General features: G+C 46.8%; 1 protein-coding gene across 4 annotated transcripts in view; it reads left to right on the plus strand.

The window, feature by feature from the left end:
• Positions 1-22,238, plus strand: part of PDE1C (phosphodiesterase 1C) — a 292,459-nt gene that overhangs the window by 45,799 nt on the left and 224,422 nt on the right. The window contains exon 1 of one of the 4 annotated variants that reach the window (XM_077302608.1): positions 10,276-10,504. The exons of the other annotated variants lie outside the window; for them this stretch is intronic. Coding sequence (XP_077158723.1) covers positions 10,420-10,504 — 85 coding nt within the window. The 5' untranslated portion in view covers positions 10,276-10,419. Of the gene's footprint in view, positions 1-10,275; positions 10,505-22,238 lie in introns of those variants that run through there. 4 annotated transcript variants of the gene reach the window in all.

The raw sequence follows: 22,238 nt of genomic DNA on the forward strand, positions 1-22,238 counted from the left end.
TAATAATAATAATAATAATAATAATAATAATAATATATTTCTTTGTGAAGGTGGAAGCATGGCAATATAGAAATGTACCAAATAAATGCATGTCCCTGCAGATTCTCTGTTTCCTATTTTGTCAGGATCTTGGGCATGTCCTTTAAAAGCAATGAAATCCCTGACTTAGCTTCCGGGATGGAAATCCACCCTGCTGCTTGACATGCAAGGTAAAGGTAAAGGTATCCCCTGTGCAAGCACCGGGTCATGTCTGACCCTTGGGGTGACGCCCTCTATCGTTTTCATGGCAGACTCAATACGGGGTGGTTTACCAGTGCCTTCCCCAGTCATTACCGTTTACCCCCCAGCAAGCTGGGTACTCATTTTACTGACCTCGGAAGGATGGAAGGCTGAATCAACCTTGAGCCGGCTGCTAGGATTGAACTCCCAGCCTCATGGGCAGAGCTTTCAGACTGCATGTCTGCTGCCTTACCACTCTGCGTCACAAGAGGTTTGACATGCAAAGGTTGCCTCTAATACGCTAACCCCACCTTCAAGGCCAAGGAACAGGAACCAGGATTGTAGGTAAAAGCCAAAAGAGCCATAAACTCATGGAAACCAAGCCAGAGCTGCATTTATGGTCAAAGGCATCTAATGGGAATGGCAGAAAGGAAATTGTCTTGGCTTGGGCAACAATTGGGGGGACAGTCCATATTCACCAGTACCTGCTGGGGAGGAGAGAAGTGTGCATGTCTGCCTTGTACAACCCAGACACAATCCTGACAATCAAACAGGTCCTGCTTTGATGTGCAGCTGCTTGCTAAACCTTCTGCCTATATGGACATCTGATGTGGACCGAATGCTCTCTTTTCAAGAGGGGCTGCTATTTATTTAATTGTCTTCCACTGTCAGAAGCACCTTGGGTCACATCCTGCCCATTGTCCAATGCTTCTAATGAGGAAACCAAAATGTAGAGGTCAGACAAATATAGGAACAACTCATTTGAGAATTCCTGTACCTGCAGGAAGAAAATGTTTGGTTCTACTGCAGCTCAGGAGAGTTTTTGGTTTTTTTTTTAAATATTGATTTTTCTCGAAGTGCAAATTCTAGTGCTTTTAGTGTGACGGTAGCCTAAGAAAAGGTGTGACAGCGGAGGAAAGGACAGAGATTTTGGAACACAGAGATCTAGAAGGGAATGGAAGTTATTGCATTACTTGCCAGGAAAATCAGCTCCTGGCTTTTTGCAGAGACATTCACCATATGTTGACACTCAGTGCCTTATTTGATATAACAGAGACCGCAGCAAGGAGGGGCCAGAATACAAGCCCCCAAAGAGTACCTTGGTGTAGAGAGCCAGGTTGGTGTAGTGGCAAGCCAGTTTTGATTCCCCACTCTCCCATGTGCAGCCAGATGGGTGATTTTGGGCTTGCCACAGCACTGGCAAAGCTGTTCTGACTAAGCAGTAATCTCAGGGCTCTCTCAGCCTCACCTACCTCAAAGGGTGCATGTTATGGGGAGAGGAAAGGGAAGGCGATTGGAAGCCACTTTGAGAATGGCACATAAGAACCAACTCTTCTTCTTCATTGACAACCCATTGATTTCACATAAGTTGGACACACTGGTTGGCGTATTGCATCCATTAAGAGAAACGTCTGCTGGCAGCCCAGAAACCTAGTCAGCATGATGCAAAGGCAGCTTTCCCTCCTCACTCCAGATGAGATACAAGAAGAAAATTCAGTAGCTTCACACTGGTATCAGAGCGCCAAAATAGGGTACAGCGCGTAGGTGGCAAAATATAATATAGCTCCTATTGCGTGGGTAAGGGGGAGCAATTTCAGCTTGTCTCTAGAGTCAGGTGATCAGATTTGAAAGGCTCTTGTAGAGGGAAAATTGTCACTCTTCAGTGAACATGAAAAAGAAAGGCCTCTAATTTTCCTTTCCCCTCAAGTTGGAATAATACTGAACTGTCCTTTGCAAGTTTACACAGTTAGCTATTGGCTGCCTCCCCCCCCTTTCTGATATTGTAAGAACTAGTTTGTTTTTGAGCAGCTGATGCCAAATTTTTTTTGTTGATTTGGCAAACTTCTGTTTTTTTTTAAATCTTGAACTTTTAGATGTATTGCTTATGGGCGATTAAACCTTAATTTAAAAATTAAAAAAAAAATTGTTTCAAAGGGGAAGGTGGAGTCTGGTCTCTGAACCGTAAACTAATCCCAGTTTACAGTCCCCTCTGAGGTGCATCCCATAATCTTTAAAAGTTCAGATGGCCTGTGTGGCCCCTTCCAACTCTTTGATTCTGTGATTCTGTGAAATCCTGGCCTAGCCAGCTCTGTGTCTGGCAGCCACCTGCTCTCCCACTGCTAGCCTGGGCACTGTGTTGTTCGCGGTAATTCAAGCTCCAAAGTGTTTCAGAGTGTCATTTCTCCACAAGCTGCATTTTAAAAGCGAAAGGCAGGCGTGCAGTTTGTGAGCCTTGGCTTGTCCCTGATTTAGAATCTCTGGGTTAGACGGTGCGAGATCTGTAGTGCGCATGATTTATAGCATAGGAAGACTATCCTGCAGGGAGCATCGGGAGAGGTGTGTAGCTCACGTAAACGTTGCTCGCATTTTAGAAGCAGGCTGGTTAGTTTCCCGGAGCACAGCCAAGGAGTGTCTGCTGAGCTGAGCTCTGATCTGGTCCAGATCTGATGCCCTGCAACATAGGCATGAGACGAGAGTTTGTGTTCATTTGGTATATTCACGGTGTCTAATTTAGCTCCTGGTTTATTCCAGTCATTGTGAACGAGTTCAAGGATGAGAATGAAATGCTTTGCATTGAATACATCTGGGTCCACTCATTGTGGCTCAGAGATGGAGCATCTGCTTGGCATGCAGAAGGTCACTGGTGTGGCATCTCCAGTCAAGAAAGACTCAGATGGTCGGTGATGCGACAGACCTCTGACTGAGACCTTGGAGAGCCGCTGCCAATCTTGGTAGATGGTACTGACCTTCATGGGCTAATGGCGTGAGTCAGTCTATGGCGACTTTATGGGTCTGAGTTTAACTTGACCCTTTTGGGGTTGGGGGTAGCAGAATGGTTCCCTGTCGTGTCTCCACCCACCCGCTGTCCTAAATGAAACAAGTGACTCAGTTGTGTGGAAAATCGACTATGGCAAAAGCAGCGGTCATATTCCTGGGCTTTATGGGATGCTTAGTGAGTGTTTGGCATGGAAGGAAATGGTCAGCTTTGTTGTAAGTAAAAAGAAAGCAAAACTGCTGAGCATTAAAAAAAAATACCATATTGCCTTTTGGCTATTCCGAGGAACGAATATTACTGAAGCAGAACGAATTTTCCTGATGAAGTCATCCTAACATCCAGATGGTGTGTTTCTAGGGAGGGGGGAACCCCCTTAATAAAAATCTCTCAAGCATGCAGATCACTGTTGCCGTAGCCAATATGAACAGGATAATCACATTAGAGCTCTAAAAAAATTATTAGAAATCGCAGTGCATCTCTGCTGCATTTTCCGTTCCTGGTTTCACAATCTATTCATGTTTCAGTACATCTTGGAATGCATAATACTGTGGAACACATTCAAGTTTGGATTATAAAATTCATCCCCCCCCCCCGGAAATGTTGCCGCTTGGAAAGACTGCTCAAACGCTTCCTAAATATATTTTAAAATGTGATGAGCTCCTACTGCCCGACATGCATGCTGAATCAAAGTCATCTCATTGTCTATGTTCAGTGGCACAATGATTGAGTTTCTGTCTTAACTTATGTAAGAACTGATTCAAATGGGTAGCCGTGTTGCTCTGAAGTAGCACAATAAAATCAGAGTCCGGTAGCCCCTTTAAGACCAACAAAGATTTATTCAAGGCGTGAGCTTTCGAGTGCAAGCACTAGAAAGCTCATGCCTTGAATAAATCTTTGTTGGTCTTAAAGGAGCTACCGGACTCTGATTTTATTATATAAGAACTAGCCGCCTTGGTGGTCATGTTTTCCCTATCCAAATTGGCATGAACGGTCCTCACGATACATGTGTTGTTTTTGATCATGTAGGTTCAGAAGGGTGGAGGACAGGTTTCTCCATATTGCCTTTTGAATGGTCTTCCATTGTGTCTCCTGCAGGGTGTTCCTAGAAGACATATTTGAAACAGATGTCATTTCACAGTGGAATCTTGATCACTGGCAGATTCCTCATACTCCAAATCCATGCAGCTTTGCATGTTGACGGGGACAGCATACATTCAAATGCTGGTCACTGGAAACATCTGACTGTTAAGTCCATTGGTGTGCTCCCAAGAAGTAATGTTTTAAAGATTGGGGTTCTTGCTAGAAGAAGCCTTTCTGACCATTCTTCAGGTTTCGAGAGACCCCAGAAGTGGTGTGATCATGCAGAATGTGGCTGGGAAGCATAGCTGTGGACATGCCCATCCGGGCATGTCGATGCTTAACAAATTATATATATAATTAACTCCCACCCATTCAGAAAACCCTTCCAGAACTGTCAAGAAACTTCATGAAACCCTGGTTGAGAGAGCGTTTACTAGAATAAAACAGCACTTCACACTGACACAGATAAATGCTACATTTTATCATAGGATGCATTCCACATACACACATGCAGCATGTTCAGGGATAGGCACGCACCAGGAAAATACAATTTGGTTAGTGGTTTGTGGAGCGCCCAGTTTGTGAACCACAAACCGTCATGAACTTTTAGGTGCTAAGCATGAGTTTTGTGATATGGTAGAATACATACACCCCTTGATGGATACATCAGATTCACAGGAGATCTCTGGCTGACTCTCCTATACCTGCCCTCCAAGTTTGGTGGGAATTTATAGGGTCTGAGTTACAGCCTCCCAAAGAAGGTGGCCCCAGGAATGTGCTTTCTGGGGAAATGAAAGACACAGGTTCAGGAGGTGCAACTAGAAAGCTAGAGACATTACCCTTGCAGAAGACCTCCCCCTGATTCTCCTCCACATGCGGTCCAAGTTCTGTCTCCATAAAGATGCCCCCAGGAAAGTGCTTGTGGGAGAAATGCCAGGTTCAGGTTCAAAAGTGCAAGCTGCACACATGAAACACACAAGGAACCTGCTCCTTTAACATTGCTATGGAAACGTTGCTTTGAAGTTTGGTAAACATTTTGATCGAGTGGATACTGTCTGGAAACAGATCCATTCATGAACCACCACAAGCATCTTGAAAGTTCGTGGAAAGTTTGGGCCAGTTGACCTGCCATGTTTGCAAACCACGAACTGCCCAAAGTTCATCCTGAACTTTACTTTGTGAGCGAGTTGGTGCCCATCCCTGTTCGGAGCAGAAATTGCAATGTATTCAGTTAATTGCTTTTGCAAGGGATCTTCTATGAGGGGAAAACCTGTTTTATGATATGCTCTTCTGTGAGGTGAACTCATGAAGCTGCCTCATCCTGAATCAGACCCTCTGCCCATCAAAGTCAGTATTGTCTCCTCAGCCTGGCAGTCGCTCTCCAAGGTACGGAGTGGACGGCTTTCCTATCGTCTACTGCCAGCTTCTTTTTAACCAGATGCTAATGCTAGGGATTGAACCTGCGGCTTTCTGCATTCCAAGCATATGCTCTACCTTTGAGCCATGCTCCAGCCCATAACAGGGGGAGGTGGAAACATATGGCTTGCACAGTATGGAAAGTCTGTGTGAAATTAATTTTTCTTCTTATAGGGAAAATGTGATGGCCAAAGGATTTATGAATCTGTGGCCATTGCTCCAAATGGTACCATCTTGGAGCACTATTTACATGGTTGAGCATGAGTATGTTTATTTGAAAAAGAAGGGATCAGACACAAAAGAAGTAGCAGGATGTGATTCTATGCAACATCAGTGTGCATAGAATAGAAAATCCAGGCAAATAGGCTTGCCAGCTCTGGGTTCGGAAATACCTGGAGATGTTTGGAGTGGAGCCTGAGAAGGGTGAGGTTTGGAGAGAGGACAGACTTAAATGGGATCTGATGTCATAGAATCCACCAGTTTGGTGTAGTGGTTAGGATTGCGGACTTCTAATCTGGCGAGCTGGGTTCGATTCTGCGCTCCCCCACATGCAGCCAGCTGGGTGACCTTGGGCTCACTTTGGTGTTGAGAAAGCTGTTCTGACCAAGCAGTAATATCAGGGCTCTCTCAGCTTTCCCTCCCTCACAGGGTGTCTGTTGTGGGGAGAGGAAAGGGAAGGCGAATGTAAGCTGCTTTGAGACTCCTTCGGGTAGAGAAAAGCGGCATATAAGAACCAACTCTTCTTCTTCTTCAGTAATATCAGGGCTTTCTCAGCCTCCCCTCCCTCCCAGGGTGTGTGCTGTGGGGAGAGGAAAGGGAAGGTGACTGTAAGCCACTTTGAGACTCCTTCTGGTAGAGAAAAGCGGCATCTAAGAACTAACTCTTCTTCTTCAAAGTGGCCATTTTATCCAGGGGAACTGATTTTGTTTGTCAAAAGGTACCCCCTGGAGGCTGGCAACCTTATGAGTACACATTTTAATGTGTTTCATCCCTTCCAAAGCTGAGACTGCAGCACAAACTCCCTGCAGTGCGGATATGGGCTGTAGACAAGAGAGATCACTGATGCCACGTAACACCCATGTTCTTGTGAGACTGTAACCTGGCATTTGTGTAGTGTTTGTAAGCCTCATAATAATATCTTGCATTAATTTATTGTTTGCAATCTCAGTGCAGGCAGGATTAGCCTACCATTGGCAGACAGCATTTGGTTGGATGATAAGGGCAGCTTTGGGGCATTTAACAGCAGGAGGCACACATTACCTAGCTGTTAAGGGCGCAGTATAAAGAAACGTGTTCTAAACAAGATACTAAGGCTGCTGAAGCAAGCAAAATGGACTTAGTGCAGAAGGATAGGAGCTGACTCTGCTGGAGAAGGGAACTGTCGGGATTTGGTTAAAAAAACACACTAGATGAGAACAGCAGCCAGCAGATCAGATTTAGAATAATCTGTGCACTGCACATTCCGATAAGGGTGAGTGCCGTGACTGCTCCTCTAATATAAAGCAGGAAATTCAGTGTTTAGGTGGGTGACCCAGAAAAAGTGATTTCTGAGGGAGATGGAAAATGTGACTGTTTCAAAATAAACACTGTTCTTAGTCTCCTTTGGAAGGGATTTATCACCTGGGGGACACCCACTGCTCCTGAAGTTATTTCAAGTGGGCCGATTAAGGGGCAATTGTTTAAAGCAGTGGTCTTCAACCTTTCCACAACTGGGACCCCCTGAGCTGGATGGCCATGGCATGACATCAGAGCCAGGTGACAAGAAAGGACAGACCAGACTTATGACCTTGCCGGCATAGAATCATAGAGTTGGAAGGGACCTCATGGGTCATCTAGTCCAACCCCCTCCACTATGCAGGACACTCACAACCCTATCGCTCATCTACTGTAACCTGCCACCCCTTTGCTTTCACAGAATCAGCCTCTCCGTCAGATGTCTATTTAGCCTCTGTTTAAAAATTTCCAAAGATGGAGAACCCACCACCTCCCGAGGAAGCCTGTTCCATTGAGAAAGCGCTCTAACTGTCAGGAACTTCTTCCGGATGTTTAGATGGAATTTCTTTTGAATTAATTTCATCCCATTCATTCTGGTCTCTCCCTCTGGGGCAAGGGAAACAATTCTGCTCCATCCTCCATATGGCACCCTTTTAAATTTGAAGATGGCTATCAGATCCCCTCTCAGTCGTCTCCTCTCTAGGCTAAACAGACCAAGCTCCCCCAACCGTTTTTCATACGTTTTGGTCTCCAAACCCCTCACCATCTTTGTTGCCCTCCTCTGGACATGTTCCAGTTTGTCAACATCCTTCTTCAACTGGGGTGCCCAAAACGGAACACAATACTCCAAGTGGGGCCAAACCAGAGCAGAGTAAAGGCATCAAGGCTCAGACCAAGGGTTGCAGACAAAACAAGGTGGGGAGACACAAAATGCAACTGAGCACTGGGAGGGTCCTGTAGGGAGGAACATCAAGGCAGGGGGGGGGAATTTATGGAGGAGTCCTCTGCACCAGCTTCTTGACTCCCTTTTACCATCCAATTGCTCTTTTCTGCAGGTGTGTCATGGCTTATTCTGAAAGAACACGTTCCTGTAATTTTGGCTGTGTTGAAACCATCTTACAAGTGTTTTTCTGTGATCCCCTCTACATCCTTATTCGTGGGCTGCTCATCAACCCACTCCTTTCTAAATGACACGGATTTGATGACGAGGCTGAGAGCATTTTCTTACTAGGAAACAAACTCTCTAGTAACTGACTCAGTTGCCAAGTTTCTACAGTTGGCTAGGAGGTTGCCGAACCACCAACCTTTTATGGATGATTTTTTTTCTTTTTTCTTTTTTGGATGCCAATAAAGGTCTTCTGAGTCTGAATATGTATGTGTGGAAAGAATGTCAGGAGGAGCAGATTGGGCTTTGTGAACCATCTAAGACAGGGGCAAAACTGTGGCCCTCCAGATGTCCATGGACTACAATTCTCATGAGCCCCAGCCAGCGAATGTTAAATGAAACATGTTAAATGAAACATGTTGTGATTGGTACTAACCCTTATAAAAAATGTGGAATATATGCCCCTCTTGATCTTGAGGCCCTAGGCTGAAGCCTAGATAGCCTATAGGAAAATCCGGCCCTGGGTAGAGTTCATGACTGAGCATCTTTTGATGGTCACAGAAGGCCTTGTTGTTTAGATTGCTGCATGGGGATGAAAGATCAGTAGGGGATGACTTTTTTAAGTTGTGTTTTTGCTTAAAACCTGTTTTATCCAAGTCTGTATGCCATTCATGTTGTGAACAAAACATTTCTGAGCCCGTGGGAAATGAGTATGAAATATTGGCAGCAGTTCAGTGGAAAGGGCTAATTTTGACACCAAAGCCAGTGACACCCTTCCAAGTTTTTTGGGTCATCCAAGAAAGCAGAGCTAAGTGGAAGGCGCCCTTTCAAGGCCTCCCTGAGATCTTCCAGGAGGCAACCAGCACAAAGGGAGGAGCAGATCTTAATGAAGAAGAAGAAGAAGAGTTGGTTCTTATATGCCACTTTTCTCTACCCGAAGGAGTCTCAAAGCGGTTTACAATCCTCTGATATCACTGCTCAGTCAGAACAGCTTTATCAGCACCTAGCGAGCCCAAGGTCACCCAGCTGGCTGCATGTGGGGGAGTGAAGAATCGAACCCGGATACCAGATTAGAAGTCAGCACTCCTAACCACTACACCAAACTGGCACCAAGCAGGGGATGAAAGCCATAAGACCTTTGGATGAGTTGTGACGGTTCATGAGCGTCGCAGATGAGACCTGCCCGGTCACATCAAGGGAGGGCACAGCATCCTGTGAAAACACCCCTCTTCCCCTCTCCATTTCATTTAAACAAAGAATCCCTCTGGTGTATGGGTGACCCAGGTGTGTGTGGGAGCAACTGTGCCTGTCTGTAGTCTCCAAATCTAGAACTCTTGGACCAGTCAAGGTTGCACTGAAAGCTGATTTTTTCCCCCTCTGTGCTACCCAGATGGAAAATGTATTCTGTGTGCAGCTCTTAGTGGGAGCGGCGCAGTGTAGGGGCAGGACAATGCCTTGCGCTTCATGCTGTGATTTCTGCCGACTTCAGCAAATCCCATTCATTCACAGGGGGAAAGACCAGCATGGAAGTGGAGCGAAGATGAGGAAGGCGTACCTCTTAGGGTTGCTTTCTCTTGGGTGTCGTGGGTGTGATCCCCCACTCTCCCACATGCTGCCAGCTGGGTGACCATGGGCCAGTCCCAGTTCTCTTAAGAGCTGTTCTCGCAGAGCAGTTCCAGCTGAGCTCTCTCCGCCCAGGGTGTCTGTCGAGAGGGGAGGAAAGATGTGTGTAAGCTGCTTCGGGACTTCTTCCCGTAGTGACAAGCCAGGGATAAAGGGACAGCTCTGCTTTATTCTGCTTTTATTCTTGGGTCTGGGGAAGTCACTGGCAAACCACCCCGTATTGAGTCTGCCATGAAAACGCTGGAGGGCGTCACCCCAAGGGTCAGACATGACTCGGTGCTTGCACGGGGGATACCTTTACCTTTACCTTTATTCTGGGGTCAGCCACTAGCTGTCAAACCAATCCCAGGCCAACTTCGGTTCTTTTCTTTCTTGCTTTTTAAAAATCCCTTCCAACCTGCTTTGCTGCAGCCCTGGCTGCTTAGTTGGTTAGCGGAGCGCGGCGACGGTGGAGGCGGCGGCTCCCCCAGTGCTGTTCCGCCTTCGCCAGGGCGGGCGGGCTCCGCTTGGGCTGGGCTGGGCTGGGCTGGGCCGGCCCTCCAGGGGGCTGGGCTTGTGGCGCCTCTCTGGGCTCAGGCGGCGGCTGGCGGCGCTGCCTGCCGGAGGGAGCGCGGCTGGGAGAAGCTCGTGTCCCGCACGGGGAAGGGGCGAGAGCGAGCGAGCGAGCCACGCCGCCCCGGGCTGGCCGCTCCCCGGCAGGGCCAGCATGACGGAGGCGAGCAGCCGCAAAGAAGGCTTCAAGAAATGCCGGAGCGCCACTTTCAGCATCGACGGCTACAGCTTCACCATCGGTGAGCGCCGCGGCAGGGCGGACGGGACGGCCCGGGCCACTGGGCAGAAGGTGCTCTTGGCACCGCGGAGGCCGGCAGGGCTTGGGGGTTACCTGCCTGCCTCTCGCTCTCTCGCTCTTTGAGGGGCGTTTTTGGCTTAGGGTGCCATCTCTCCAACTTTCCTCCCGGCCAGCCCGGGAACAGGAGCGCCTGTCTGCGCCTTCCTAGCCGGCGAGGTTCCAAAATAAGGCGCCGGGGCGGGGGACTTTCCCGAAATGGCCTTTGGGATGTGAGAGATGGAAAGAGAAGCCCCGAATTGTAGACGCGCCCCTTTGCTTCTGTCCTAAATGGCACTTTTAGAAGAAGCCTGTCAGAGGCGGCTTGCTGGGTGGGGAAGAGTGGCAGCCTCTGGGTTTGACTCCCCGCTTCTCCTCCTCCACGTGCAGCCAGCTGGGGGACCTTCGGCCAGTGACAGTTCTCTCAGAGCTCTCTCGGCCACACCTCCCTCACAGGGTGGCTGCAGTTGTGGGGAGAGGCAGGGAAGGCAGTTGGAATCCCCTTTGAGACTCATGAGGCCTGCTGGGTGACCTTGGGTCAGGTACACTTCTCTCAGAGCTCTCTCAGCCCCGCCTAACTCAAAGGGTGTCTTTTGTGGGGAGAGGAAGGGAAGGTGATTGTAAGCCACTTTGAGTCTCCTTCAGGTAGGGAAGTTACAAAAAACCCCAGCTCTTCTTCTAAGCCGACTGTGCCTTTTGAGGGTTTACCATCCCCAGGTGGTGAAAGTGCCTAGTGATATGTTGTTAGCCAGAGACTTTCTGCACATGTTTGGAGAAGCCCTTGCCCTTTCCCCCTGTTCTTAAGAATGCAGCTGGGCTCTGGAAACCGATCCCACACCCATGCCTCTGATGAAGCCCTAGCTCTGTCAAAAGAGCCAAGATCAGTTTGTGCAACTCTGATTATATTCCTAGGTAGAGAAAGGAAGGGGGGAGGGCTCTGCTTCCAAGCCACAGGTGCTACTTTCCCCTTTCCCTTTTGTCAGATTTGCTGTGCAAAGGTTTGGCTCCCCAGGTAACCCAGGCAAGCTGTGCCTTTGAAATTTCACATCTGATTGAGCTCCACTGGGCAATTCCCGGTATATCTTAACAAAACAAACTGCTCCCCCCTGACTTTATTTTCCTTTGTAATCGAAGTGGCTAATATATTTAAGAACACATGATCACTATTTGTATGCCTCAGGTGCTGATTAATGGAGCACCGGGTCATTGTCATTGTTCTTCTGGGATCGGGGTGAATAATGTGAGAACTGCACACGGGGTGGACCATTGGAATGCCGGAAAATGACTCTGCGTTACTCGTTTTTGCTGTCTTGCACGTGGTGGTCTGTTGTGGTTCAAATTGCTGCTTAATCTAAACCTGCTTGGTCACCTGCCCGAAATTGAGACCGCGTGCTGCTGGAACAGCTTGTTGAAATGGCATGGGCTTCACTGCTTTTGAGTTGTGTAGGAAGTATGCCATAAATACAAGATGCGCACTGAGAAGGCTAAGTAGTTTCGATGCGTTGTGGTGTTCAAATATTATTCGTAAAGAGATTCAGATAGATCGAGTTTAAATATGTTTTTAAAAATATGTCTGTTTGGAATAATTGCATGGTTTTCGTCTCCATTGCAGAGCTTCTGATCAAAGGACCCAAATAGGACATATTTTTGCAGGAAAAACAGTTCAGCTGATGCGTAATTGTATCAAAATAAGTGGTGTGTATAGCTTTCCATCTATGTTTACTCCAAAGTCAGTCCCTCTGATTTCCATGGTGCTTACTGCTGAGTTTACACACACAGGACTGCAGCCTTAAAGTGCTTAAGTTTGGCTGAATCATGCCCCAAGGTTTCATACTTTATTTAAGGAAGATATTTTTATACTGTTTGGTGATATCTGCTCTTCAACAGCCCAATATTAATCAAAACCACAAACAATAACATCTACTGTAATGCACACAGTCATCTAATGGTTCTCCTTTTAAGAGTATGCAAAGTGCTTACTGTACATTTTCCCAGTCATCTTTTCAATTTCTCTGTTAGCATATGCTGATGTCAGTATCTCCATATGAGTTTAGATTCAAATGAGTAGCCGTGTTGGTCTGAGGTAGCACAATAAAATCAGAGTCCAGTAGCACCTTTAAGACCAACAAAGATTTATTCAGGGTGTGAGCTTTCGAGTGCTTGCACTCAGAAGCTCATGCCTTGAATAAATCTTCGTTGGTCTTAAAGGTGCTATTGGACTCTGATTCCATATGAGTTTGTGTGTGGGGAGGCAGACTGAGAGACTAGCAGGAATGCACACAGGCATGCGGTTTGCATCCATTTCTTTAGCCTAATCTGCATTTTCACTTGTTTCAGTAGCCAAATGCATTTCTAGCTTGAGTGTTTTTTCCAGCCAAGTGGGACAAACTTTCTAGGGATTGTACTGATCAGCTAAGGGATCCTTCCTGCCAAATTCAAGCAGATAGGAAGAAGTGTCTTCATTTCCATTAATATCCTCATGTGCTGTGCAGATGGAAGCCTGTACGGAAGGACTGGTAGAGGGCAGGCTTTCTGGGTCAAACTACCCCAAACCTGGGTTGTCTACCTGTGAAGATACTGGTCTGCTGACCAAGAAGCTGATGAGGGGGAAGAGCGAAGCCCCCTGAGAACAAGCAGAGGGGCTCCTCTGGCTTGGCTACTGCTTCAGAGGTTGGTCCCTTGGATGGAAAATTGAAAATGGTCAATATCAGTTAACCTACTGTAAGCAGCCTATTCCTGTGAGAGGAAGATGTTTAAAACGGGGTCTGGGGAGGTTAGGTATGAGCAAAATGTGCAGGCAGGGGGAGTTAAACCCTTTTTGCTATGCTTTGTTGCTTCAAGCATTTTGCTCCCAGCCAAGTTCTGATGCCAGAGGTCAGCCAAGCTGGGAGAAAAATGCTTCAGACACCGCAGTGCAGAAGGGGGCTCCTGCACATTTTCGTTTCTGGATTAAAATGGATTCTTCCCACAACTTTCTTTAAAGAGAGGTTGCTTCCCTATAATGTCACGTGACAGTTTTTTTTAATGAAATGTAATACATCAAGAGATCTATAAAAATGGATCCTCACAGATCGTTCACACAGAAGACATCTGGGATTCTTCCTTATCACAAACCTCTTTTTTGGGAGCAATTTTTATTAAAAGTTTTTAAAAAATGTAATACTAAAAAAAGAAGAGTACAGAAATATAAAGAAGACCTCCAATTACTCTGTGACAAATTTTGTAAAGTTACAATCTCATTACTTACTTTGCAATCATAAAAGAGAAAAAAGCTCTTCTTCTATTCCCTAATCTTCTTTTCTTAGGCATCAAACCCACGAAGCATCCATTCATTTTTCCCCTTTTCGTGCAAAAAGTCTACAAAGGGTTTCCAGTTAGTAATAGATATTGTCTTTTCTCTAATCAAAGAAGCAAGTTTATCCATCTCTGCAAATTCCGTCATCTTCACCAACCAAGCCTCTCTTGTGTGTAATGTCAAACCTTCCCGTTTTTGAGCATATGGCAATCTTGCTGCCATAGTCCTATATAAAAACAGAGCCTCGTGTTTTTTTGTCTACTTGCCTGCCTTATCACAAATCTTGTGTGTCTCATGTTATTTGGCATCTTTTCATGGTGGCAGTGGCAAATATTTGCCTTTGTCTCTTCCCAGTCTGCTCTGTATAAATGAGGTGTATAAATAAAATATTTACCGTTATAGTGGGGGTGGTTATGTAATTAGGCTAGTCCGAACCTTTGTCTCTATTCCCCCCCCCCCTCTATTCTGCACTCCCAATTGAACATGTTACTTCAGAAGTCTGCTGAGAAAAATGCTTGTCCTTTTGTAATTAGCTTCAGCCTAGAGCAGGGAACAAAATAGGATGAAGAAAACTTCATCAGACTAGTTGGGATATGCAGTGATTGTTTGAAGACAAAACACTGCATGTAAAAATGGTGATGATCCTCTTTGGTGGAAGCTTTTCCTCACTCTTTTAGTTGGAAAACGTCCTTGTCAGATTTTTTTTTGAAAGTTTCTAGACGTTCATATTATTTGTTACAATAAAATATATGATGCGACTGCATATGAAAAACCAAAACTGAAGATGAGCATCAGATTAAAACCCCAGATTCAGCTTTTCACATCTTTGCTTTCTGGAATGAAAATGTGCTTGACTAGTAGTAGGAAAACCTACAGTAATTGTCAATAATGTGAATCTCCTTGGGAGGGAGTTATAAAGTTTGGGGGATGCAGCCCAGAGGTAGGTGGGGCCGAGAGTGCTCTGACAGAACTGCTCTGCAAGAACAGCTCTAAATGAACCATGACTAGTCCTCTGGCTGCATGTGGAGAAGTGTGGAATCGGGTTCTTCAGATTAGAGGCTGCTGCTTGTAGCCGCTTCATGATGCTGGCACTCAATAAGGATGCTTCAGATGATTTGCATATGCTGTAGCCAGCTCTGCTATAACCCGCTCTGGATTGGGAAATCCCTGGAGACTTTGGGGGTTGAGCCAGGAGGGGGGTGAGATATGGGACCTCAGTGGAGGATAATGATGTGAGTCCACATTCAAAAGCAGCCTTTCCCCCCAGGGGAACTTTTCTTTATTGCCTGGAGATGAGCTGTACATCTGGGGGGATACCCAGGTCCGACCTGGGGACCGGCCTCTCCATATCCAGGACTGAATTCTCTGACAGTTAATGTAAGCCTGGCACCCCTGAACTGCAGTTTTATATTTGGTTCAGGATCAGTATATTTAAGACCATGGACTTGATCAACAGTAGCCGTGCCTGCAGGTAAAGGAGAAGAGAAAAGCTTAATATTTCCAATATGTCTGAAGAAAACACATGGGGAATTCCTGCAGTTTAGGGCCTGGGGCTGTCCAATATACCTTCTGATGAAAGACCAGGCAGACAAGGACACAAGGAGACTCTGAATCTAGATACTGTTGGCTTCACTCAGAGGCTGTCTGTAGAACAGTGGTTCTCATCTAGGGTTGTGCGCGGCGATGTCCGAATTGGCCGCTCCTGGCTGCCCCCGGCCACCACAGCCAGCACCTCACCGCGGCCTTGCACACTCCCTCCCTCCCCCCTCCCCCCCCCCCCGTGGTGAGGCTCTGGCTGCAGTGGCCTGATTTGGCCGCCGCTGCGCACAATCCTATTCTCAACCTTCCTAATGCCGCAACCCTTTAATACACTTCCTCATGTTGTGGTGACCCCAAATCATAAAATTATGCAAGAGTTCTTTCACACAAAACTGACCAATGGCGTGAAGATCCTCAATTCATGATTGTATATAAATTGGTCCCCCCTCCCGGAGTTTCTCAGTTTAGCTCTGCCTCTTGTCCCACCATGCCCATCTCGCTCTTTTCCGCTGCTCCAGACAGACAAACAGTCTATCTCGATCTACCCCACAAGTCTGTGGTGCTCCCCCAGCCAAGCTGCTTGCCCTGCTGTGACCCCTGTGAAAGGGTCATTTGACCCCCAAAGGGGTCCCGACCCCTAGGTTGAGAACCACTGCTCTAGAAGATAGGGAATGAAGAGCAGCCATTTTTATAGGTCTGCTTATTCTGTGACATGGTAAAATCACAGGTCACTTTCCCCAGTTATGTAGACATCTGTTACATGGGTCATGAACATGTTCCTGGTCTCTCCTGATCCATAATAAAACTCCTGGTGCCACACTGCCAGTTTTCCTGCATCAGCCTCCCAAGCAATTCATGGTAGGTCCGTTCTCGGGGGCTTGTAGCCTACCGGTAGCAGAACAACCAAATGTCCTGGATTATTGATTCATTACTTATTTATTTATCAGACGGCATGTGTGTAATGTATCCAGGAGATCCTATGATGGTCTGGCTGGCAGGCAAGAGACGTTTGGAGGAGGCTTTGCCATTGCTTTCCCTCAGCGTCATGGCCCTGGTATTCCTTGGAAGTTGCCCTTCTCAGTGCTGACCTGAGAGCTGATGGGATCAGGCTTGTCTGGGCTTTCCAGACTGGGCAATGTTCTGAAAAGTGTCGTGATTACAAAGATGGTCATAACAGCCCCACATATTGTGTGCTTGGACTGCCTCTGTGCAAATGCCCTCCAAAGAGGGGATGCTGCTTTCCACCTGGCGGAAAACACCTGTGCGGAAGCCGCCTGGACCTGTCTTTGTTTATTTCACTGCTGGTAGCTGGTGCTTATCCCCCAGCAGCCCAAGGCTGAGTGTTATGATGCATCCTTGCCGACGTATCACGGATGAAAATAGGGACGGCAAAGTATTTATAACCCCTCTGTTCTCGCACCAAGGGTCAGTATCTGGCTGTTCCTCCCTCGATCCTGACGCATCGCTGCCTGCCATGTGCCACGCTCTTTTGTTCTGCAAACGTCTGTCCTGCTCCGGGCTTCTAAAAACAGGGGTGCAGATACCCTGATGGTAACAGTTTCCTTCTCTCAGCATAGCTTCTTCTCTCAGCATAGAATCATTTCAACTCAACCACATAGTTAGTGTTTGACTAAGTAGCTCTGAGACTGGGCTGGTGGTGCTTCGGGGACCATAAAAAGGAGGCTGGTGGAAAAGGGACAGTTGGATTCATGGGTGGTTGTCACGGCCTCTAGGAATCCAGGAGAAACAACACAAGACGGTTGCATTCCTCCAACCTTGAGTTGTTTCCCAACCTTCCTACTGTGAAGTGATGGATATTTTAGCTTAGGATGAGCTGATTGCCCAAGCAACCCCAGTTGAGGCCATGAGAAGTGGCCTCGGCTTGCTCATTGATAGGCACCACCTTCTGGACCTGTCCTGCTGCCAGCCGGCCTCTGCAGCTGAGCCCCTGCAGCAGTGTCTTGGAGGGCAGATTGGACCTGGCTGGTGTGAAGAAGGCAATGGGTGTACCTTGTTTTTCTTGGTACCTCAACCATCCATGAATGGGACAGCCATGTGTTTAGTGGTGCTAATGAAGATATGTTGAGTGGGTGCAATGAAGAGGCATTGTCTAGATCAGGGGTAGTCAACCTGTGGTCCTCCAGATGCTCACCTACTTCACAGGGTGTCTGCCTGTTGTGGGGAGAGGAAAGGGAAGGTGACTGTAAGCCCCTATGAGACTCCTTCAGGTAGAGATAAGTGGCATGTAAGAACTAACTCTTCTTCATCAGTGGTAGTCAGCCTGTGGTCCTCCAGATATCCATGGACTACAATTCCCATGAGCTCCTGCCAGGGAATGCTGGCAGGGGCTCATGGGAATTGTAGTCCATGAACATCTGGAGGACCATAGGTTGACTACCCCTGGTCTAGATTCATTTGATCCATGTCACTGAATTAGTGTTCTGTGAGTGATGGTGGTGTTTCTAGGATTCCTTTGATGTACCAGTTGTAATAGAGTCCTCTCATCTTTACTGCCTTCCTTGGGATGATGTTAGAGGGAGATGGTTGGTAGAGGGAGATGGATTCTGGACAGAATTCATGCAGATGCACCAAACGTAACAGACAGATTTTCAAAGACTCGCTTCAGCAGCCCTAGCATGCACAAAAAAATAAATTCACTTTCTGAGCTTGCAAATTATAGTGTCACACCAATAAGAAAACAGGAAGAATTTAGGCCATGACTCAATGGTTACATACAAACTCGGGACAGTGAACTCAGCGAACTCGGGACATCACCCCCCCCCCGGGAGTTAGGAAGTGTACATTGCACTCCTCCATTATCTCTGATATTAGTATGGGGAGGGATGGGGTATTTTCTCTTTGCCACCATGTTGGTATTAATATTTTAATGGGGGTTTTAATGGGTTCTAATAGGGTTAAGATCATTGTCACCCGCCTCTAGCCTTCTGGAAGAGGCGGGAAATAAATCAAAATATAATAATAATAAATAATAATACTTATAACTCCTGTACTGCCCAATGTGATCTCTTCATACCTGGTTATTCTTCTGGCCCTCTTATTGGCCTTCTTGACCATGGTTTCCTGAGTTGAGAGTAGGGGGCATCATGCTTCTGCAGTGGGAATAAATGCCTTTTTCCTTTGGAGGTTTGATACAAGCAAAACCTTCACTTTGAGTTGGAACAGTTCCCCCCCTCCCCAGCAACAGGGAAAAGGGGAGTCAGTTCAATTGCTTTCCAGATGTGCTTAAGCTCACCTTCATTCAGATGCTAATAGATCTAGCAAAAGAGGTAATGGGTGGGTCAAGCTCTTCCCCTTCTTCAAGCAGGAAATAGAGATTCGGAAGGATGAAATACAGAGAAGCTTCAGGAAGTAGATCCCTGGAGATAATTATCTGTCATTCTATTTAGTTTGTACTTCCCTTGAATTATAAGCTTATTTATGTGTGGGGGTGTTAATTTGAATGGTTCCCCTTACCCGTTGGTGGTGGTCAAGAATTTTGTTGGGATTTGGGCTGATCCTTAAAGGCTTTGAACACTCCCATGCTGGCCACATAGCAAAATGGCTTCTGGCCTCTTGTGAGCATTTGGTGGGTTTGGAGATTGGCCACTGAGGTCAGCTGCACATTCAGAGCCCTGTCAGTCTAGCACCTGTGTAGGAGGTAGAAGGAGTGAGCTACTCCTTAACAGATGGCATGCAATCATCAGGAGTACAGGCTGTGTTTAAAATGTCCAAACCAGGTGTAATTTTTTTTTGCTGTTGCTATGTAATTCAGGACACTTTGTTGTGGGCATGGCCTGTAAAACTGGCATGGTTTTGTATGGGTTTTTCAAGGTCCAATCCCAGCCCCCTCAGACAATGCAAATTGCCCATCTGCAAGTACTGTATCAGTGTATTGTTAAATTAAGTGGGTGATGCATCTCTTTGAGAAGCATGAACAGGTGGCTAAATTCAGACTATTTCACTTTGAAGCAAATCTGTGCTGTGAGTACACGATCATATGTTAGGAATATAATGAATTCTATATACAGATTTCTCGGGGTTGTAGCGGCACCCATCTAGCTTCTGTTCTCTGGAGACCCCATTCTTGGCTGTTTGCTTTCAAATGACAGCCCTTGCCGTGGCAAAACCACCTGTCTGCATAATGGTCATATAGCTCTTGATTTTCCCAGAGTGGTCTTAACCACCTGCCTTCACATCCATGAATTGCTCGCTTGCTTCTAATTGCATGGCTACCGTTTAGAGGTGTCCTTGAGGAGCTGAGGGCATTCTGTGCTCAGAACTGGGTCTTGCAAGTCCTCAGCATGTGTGATTTTCTGTCTGGAAAGCATAATTTTGAACATGCCAGTATAGGAAAGTAGACTTTTTAGGTTTAAGTAGAGTGTTGACATCTGTACAGTACTGTGCTTGTGGCTCTGAAGACTCTGACACCATTTGGTGGAGCTTGGGGTTCTTAAACGTCCTGTGTGCTTGTTGTTGTTAGTTGTGAAGTCATGTCCGACCCATCGTGACCCCATGGACAATGATCCTCCAGGCCTTCCTGTTCTCTACCATTCCCTGGAGTCCATTTAAGCTTGCACCTACTGCTTCAGTGACTCCATCCAGCCACCTCATTCTCTGTCGTCCCCTTCTTCTTTTGCCCTCGATCGCATTAGGCTCTTCTCCAGGGAGTCCTTCCTTCTCATGAGGTGGCCTCATTTGTATTTGAGTTTCATCTTCAGGATCTGGCCTTCTAAGGAGCAGTCAGGCCTGATCTCCTCTAGGACTGACCGATTTGTTCGCCTTGCAGTCCAAGAGTCTTCTCCAGCACCAGAGTTCAAAAGCCTCAGTTCTTTGACGTTCGACCTTCCTTATGGTCCAACTTTCACAGCTATACATTGCAACTGGGAAGACCATAGCCTTGACTAGACGCAGTTTTGTTGGCAGGGTGATGTCTCTGCTTTTTAGGATGCTGTCTAGATTTGTCATAGCAAATCTATGGACAGTACATGTGTGTTAGGAAACACATTTCTTGGGATATTTGTAATACAGTTGTTTAGTGGGGGAAAAGATGATGTCAAATGGCTTGGTATGAAAATGTCATACAAGTCCAACACACCAGTAGATTTTTGGGGCAGGCTCAGAACTTAAAGAATGCTTTCAATCTAGAAATACTAAGGGACAGGGACCTGTGGATACCAGAGTGTTCAGGCAGTGGAGTAAAAACAGGGATGGACTGGAAAAGTGGGTGAAAGAGGCTGGCCTGGTGCAATAGGAAACCTGCGTCTAAGCAGGAAAGCTGGGATGGGACTTGGAGATTGTGCCGTAATACTAGAATGTGTCATAACAGTAAAGGGCAGAGGAGCTTACTCAGAGCCCTTCTCTCTTCTGCACAAGTATTCCAAGGAACAATAGAGCCTTCACTTGTGTTTTCCTCTGGTCATGCGTAACTAAGGCAACATATCAAGGTTAATGGAGTGGTAGGCTCCCCAACTGCACTGTAGGGGTTCTCCTAGGCTTGAATGCATTTGAATAGGACTCTGACTCCGTGTCTAGTGCCTTGGCTTTGCATGCAAGGGGCCCCGCATTATATCCAAATCATCTCCTGTTAAAAGGATCAGGGAGGAGGTGATGTAAAACAAACGCTGGCAGGGGCTCATGGGAATTGTAGTCCATGAACATCTGGAGGACCACAGGCTGACTACCCCTGATGTAAAAGACCTCTGCTTGAGACTCTGGAAAGATGCTGCTTGTCAGAACAGCTTGATAGACCATGTCCATGGACTACAATTCCCATGAGCCCCTGCCAGCAAATGCTGGCAGGGGCTCATGGGAATTGTAGTCCATGGACAGCTGGAGGTCTGCAGTTTGACTACCCCTGCGAGTATAATGACAGTTGAGGGGGCTCAGTAGCTTGTCTCTCTTAGGCTATTTCCCGTTTTGCTAAGCAGTCCTGCACTGTGTTTCCTTGGAGGCCAGTTCACATCACGACCTTTGTGAAGGATGAGTTGACTAGTGAGAGTAAAGGTGTGCAATCCGACACGGAGATAAATGAGATGGGTGGACTACAGTCTTGCACTGCTAAGAATGATCTACTGCCCCTCTTTACTTTGCCCCGCATCCTATGAGCCGTGTGCATCTGTATTATGGTTGCCCCCAGGAAAGCAAACTGTGCTGGAACTGCTCCACTTGGTAAGCCTGCTGCATGAAGCATTCCCATGGGGTGGAAGACATTGTCACCCACATCAGCTCAGTCTCCCACACCGAGTTTGGGTTCTGGTTTTTTTTTTTTGTGCTTCATTTATTAATTGTACTTTCCTTGTTGATAACTGTTGAGTTGCTAGGAACAAATAAATAGATTTGCTCAGTTTCCTGAAAATGAAGAGAATCCCCTAAACCAGGGGTGTCCAACATTGCCGAGGAACTTTGAAGACGGAGAAGAAGAGGAGTTGGGTTCTATACTCCACTCTTCTCCACCCCTAGGAGCCTCAATGTGGCTTACAATATCCCTCCCTTCCTTTCCTCACAGCAGACACCCTGTGAGGTAGGTGAGGCTGAGAGAGTTCTGAGAGAACTGTGACTGACCCAAAGCCACCCTGCAGGCTTCACGTGGAGGAGGGGGAATCAAACCCAGTTCTTCAGATTAAAGCCCGCTGCACTTAACAGTTATATCATGCTGGGTCCCTTTGAAAGCAGGTGGTGGGTACCATCACAAAATAGGGTTGGGAAATACCTGGAGACCTTGGAGGTAGAGCTAGGAGTGGGCAGGATTTTGGGTGGGGAGGGATTTCACTGGAGTTTAATGCTATGGAGTCCACCTTCTAAAGCAGCCATGTTCTTCAGGGGAACTGGTCTCTTTCACCTGGAGAGGAGCTATTATTCCAGGGGA

Source organism: Paroedura picta, chromosome 11 (genome assembly GCF_049243985.1).
Source record: "Paroedura picta isolate Pp20150507F chromosome 11, Ppicta_v3.0, whole genome shotgun sequence".
NCBI lineage: Eukaryota > Metazoa > Chordata > Lepidosauria > Squamata > Gekkonidae > Paroedura > Paroedura picta.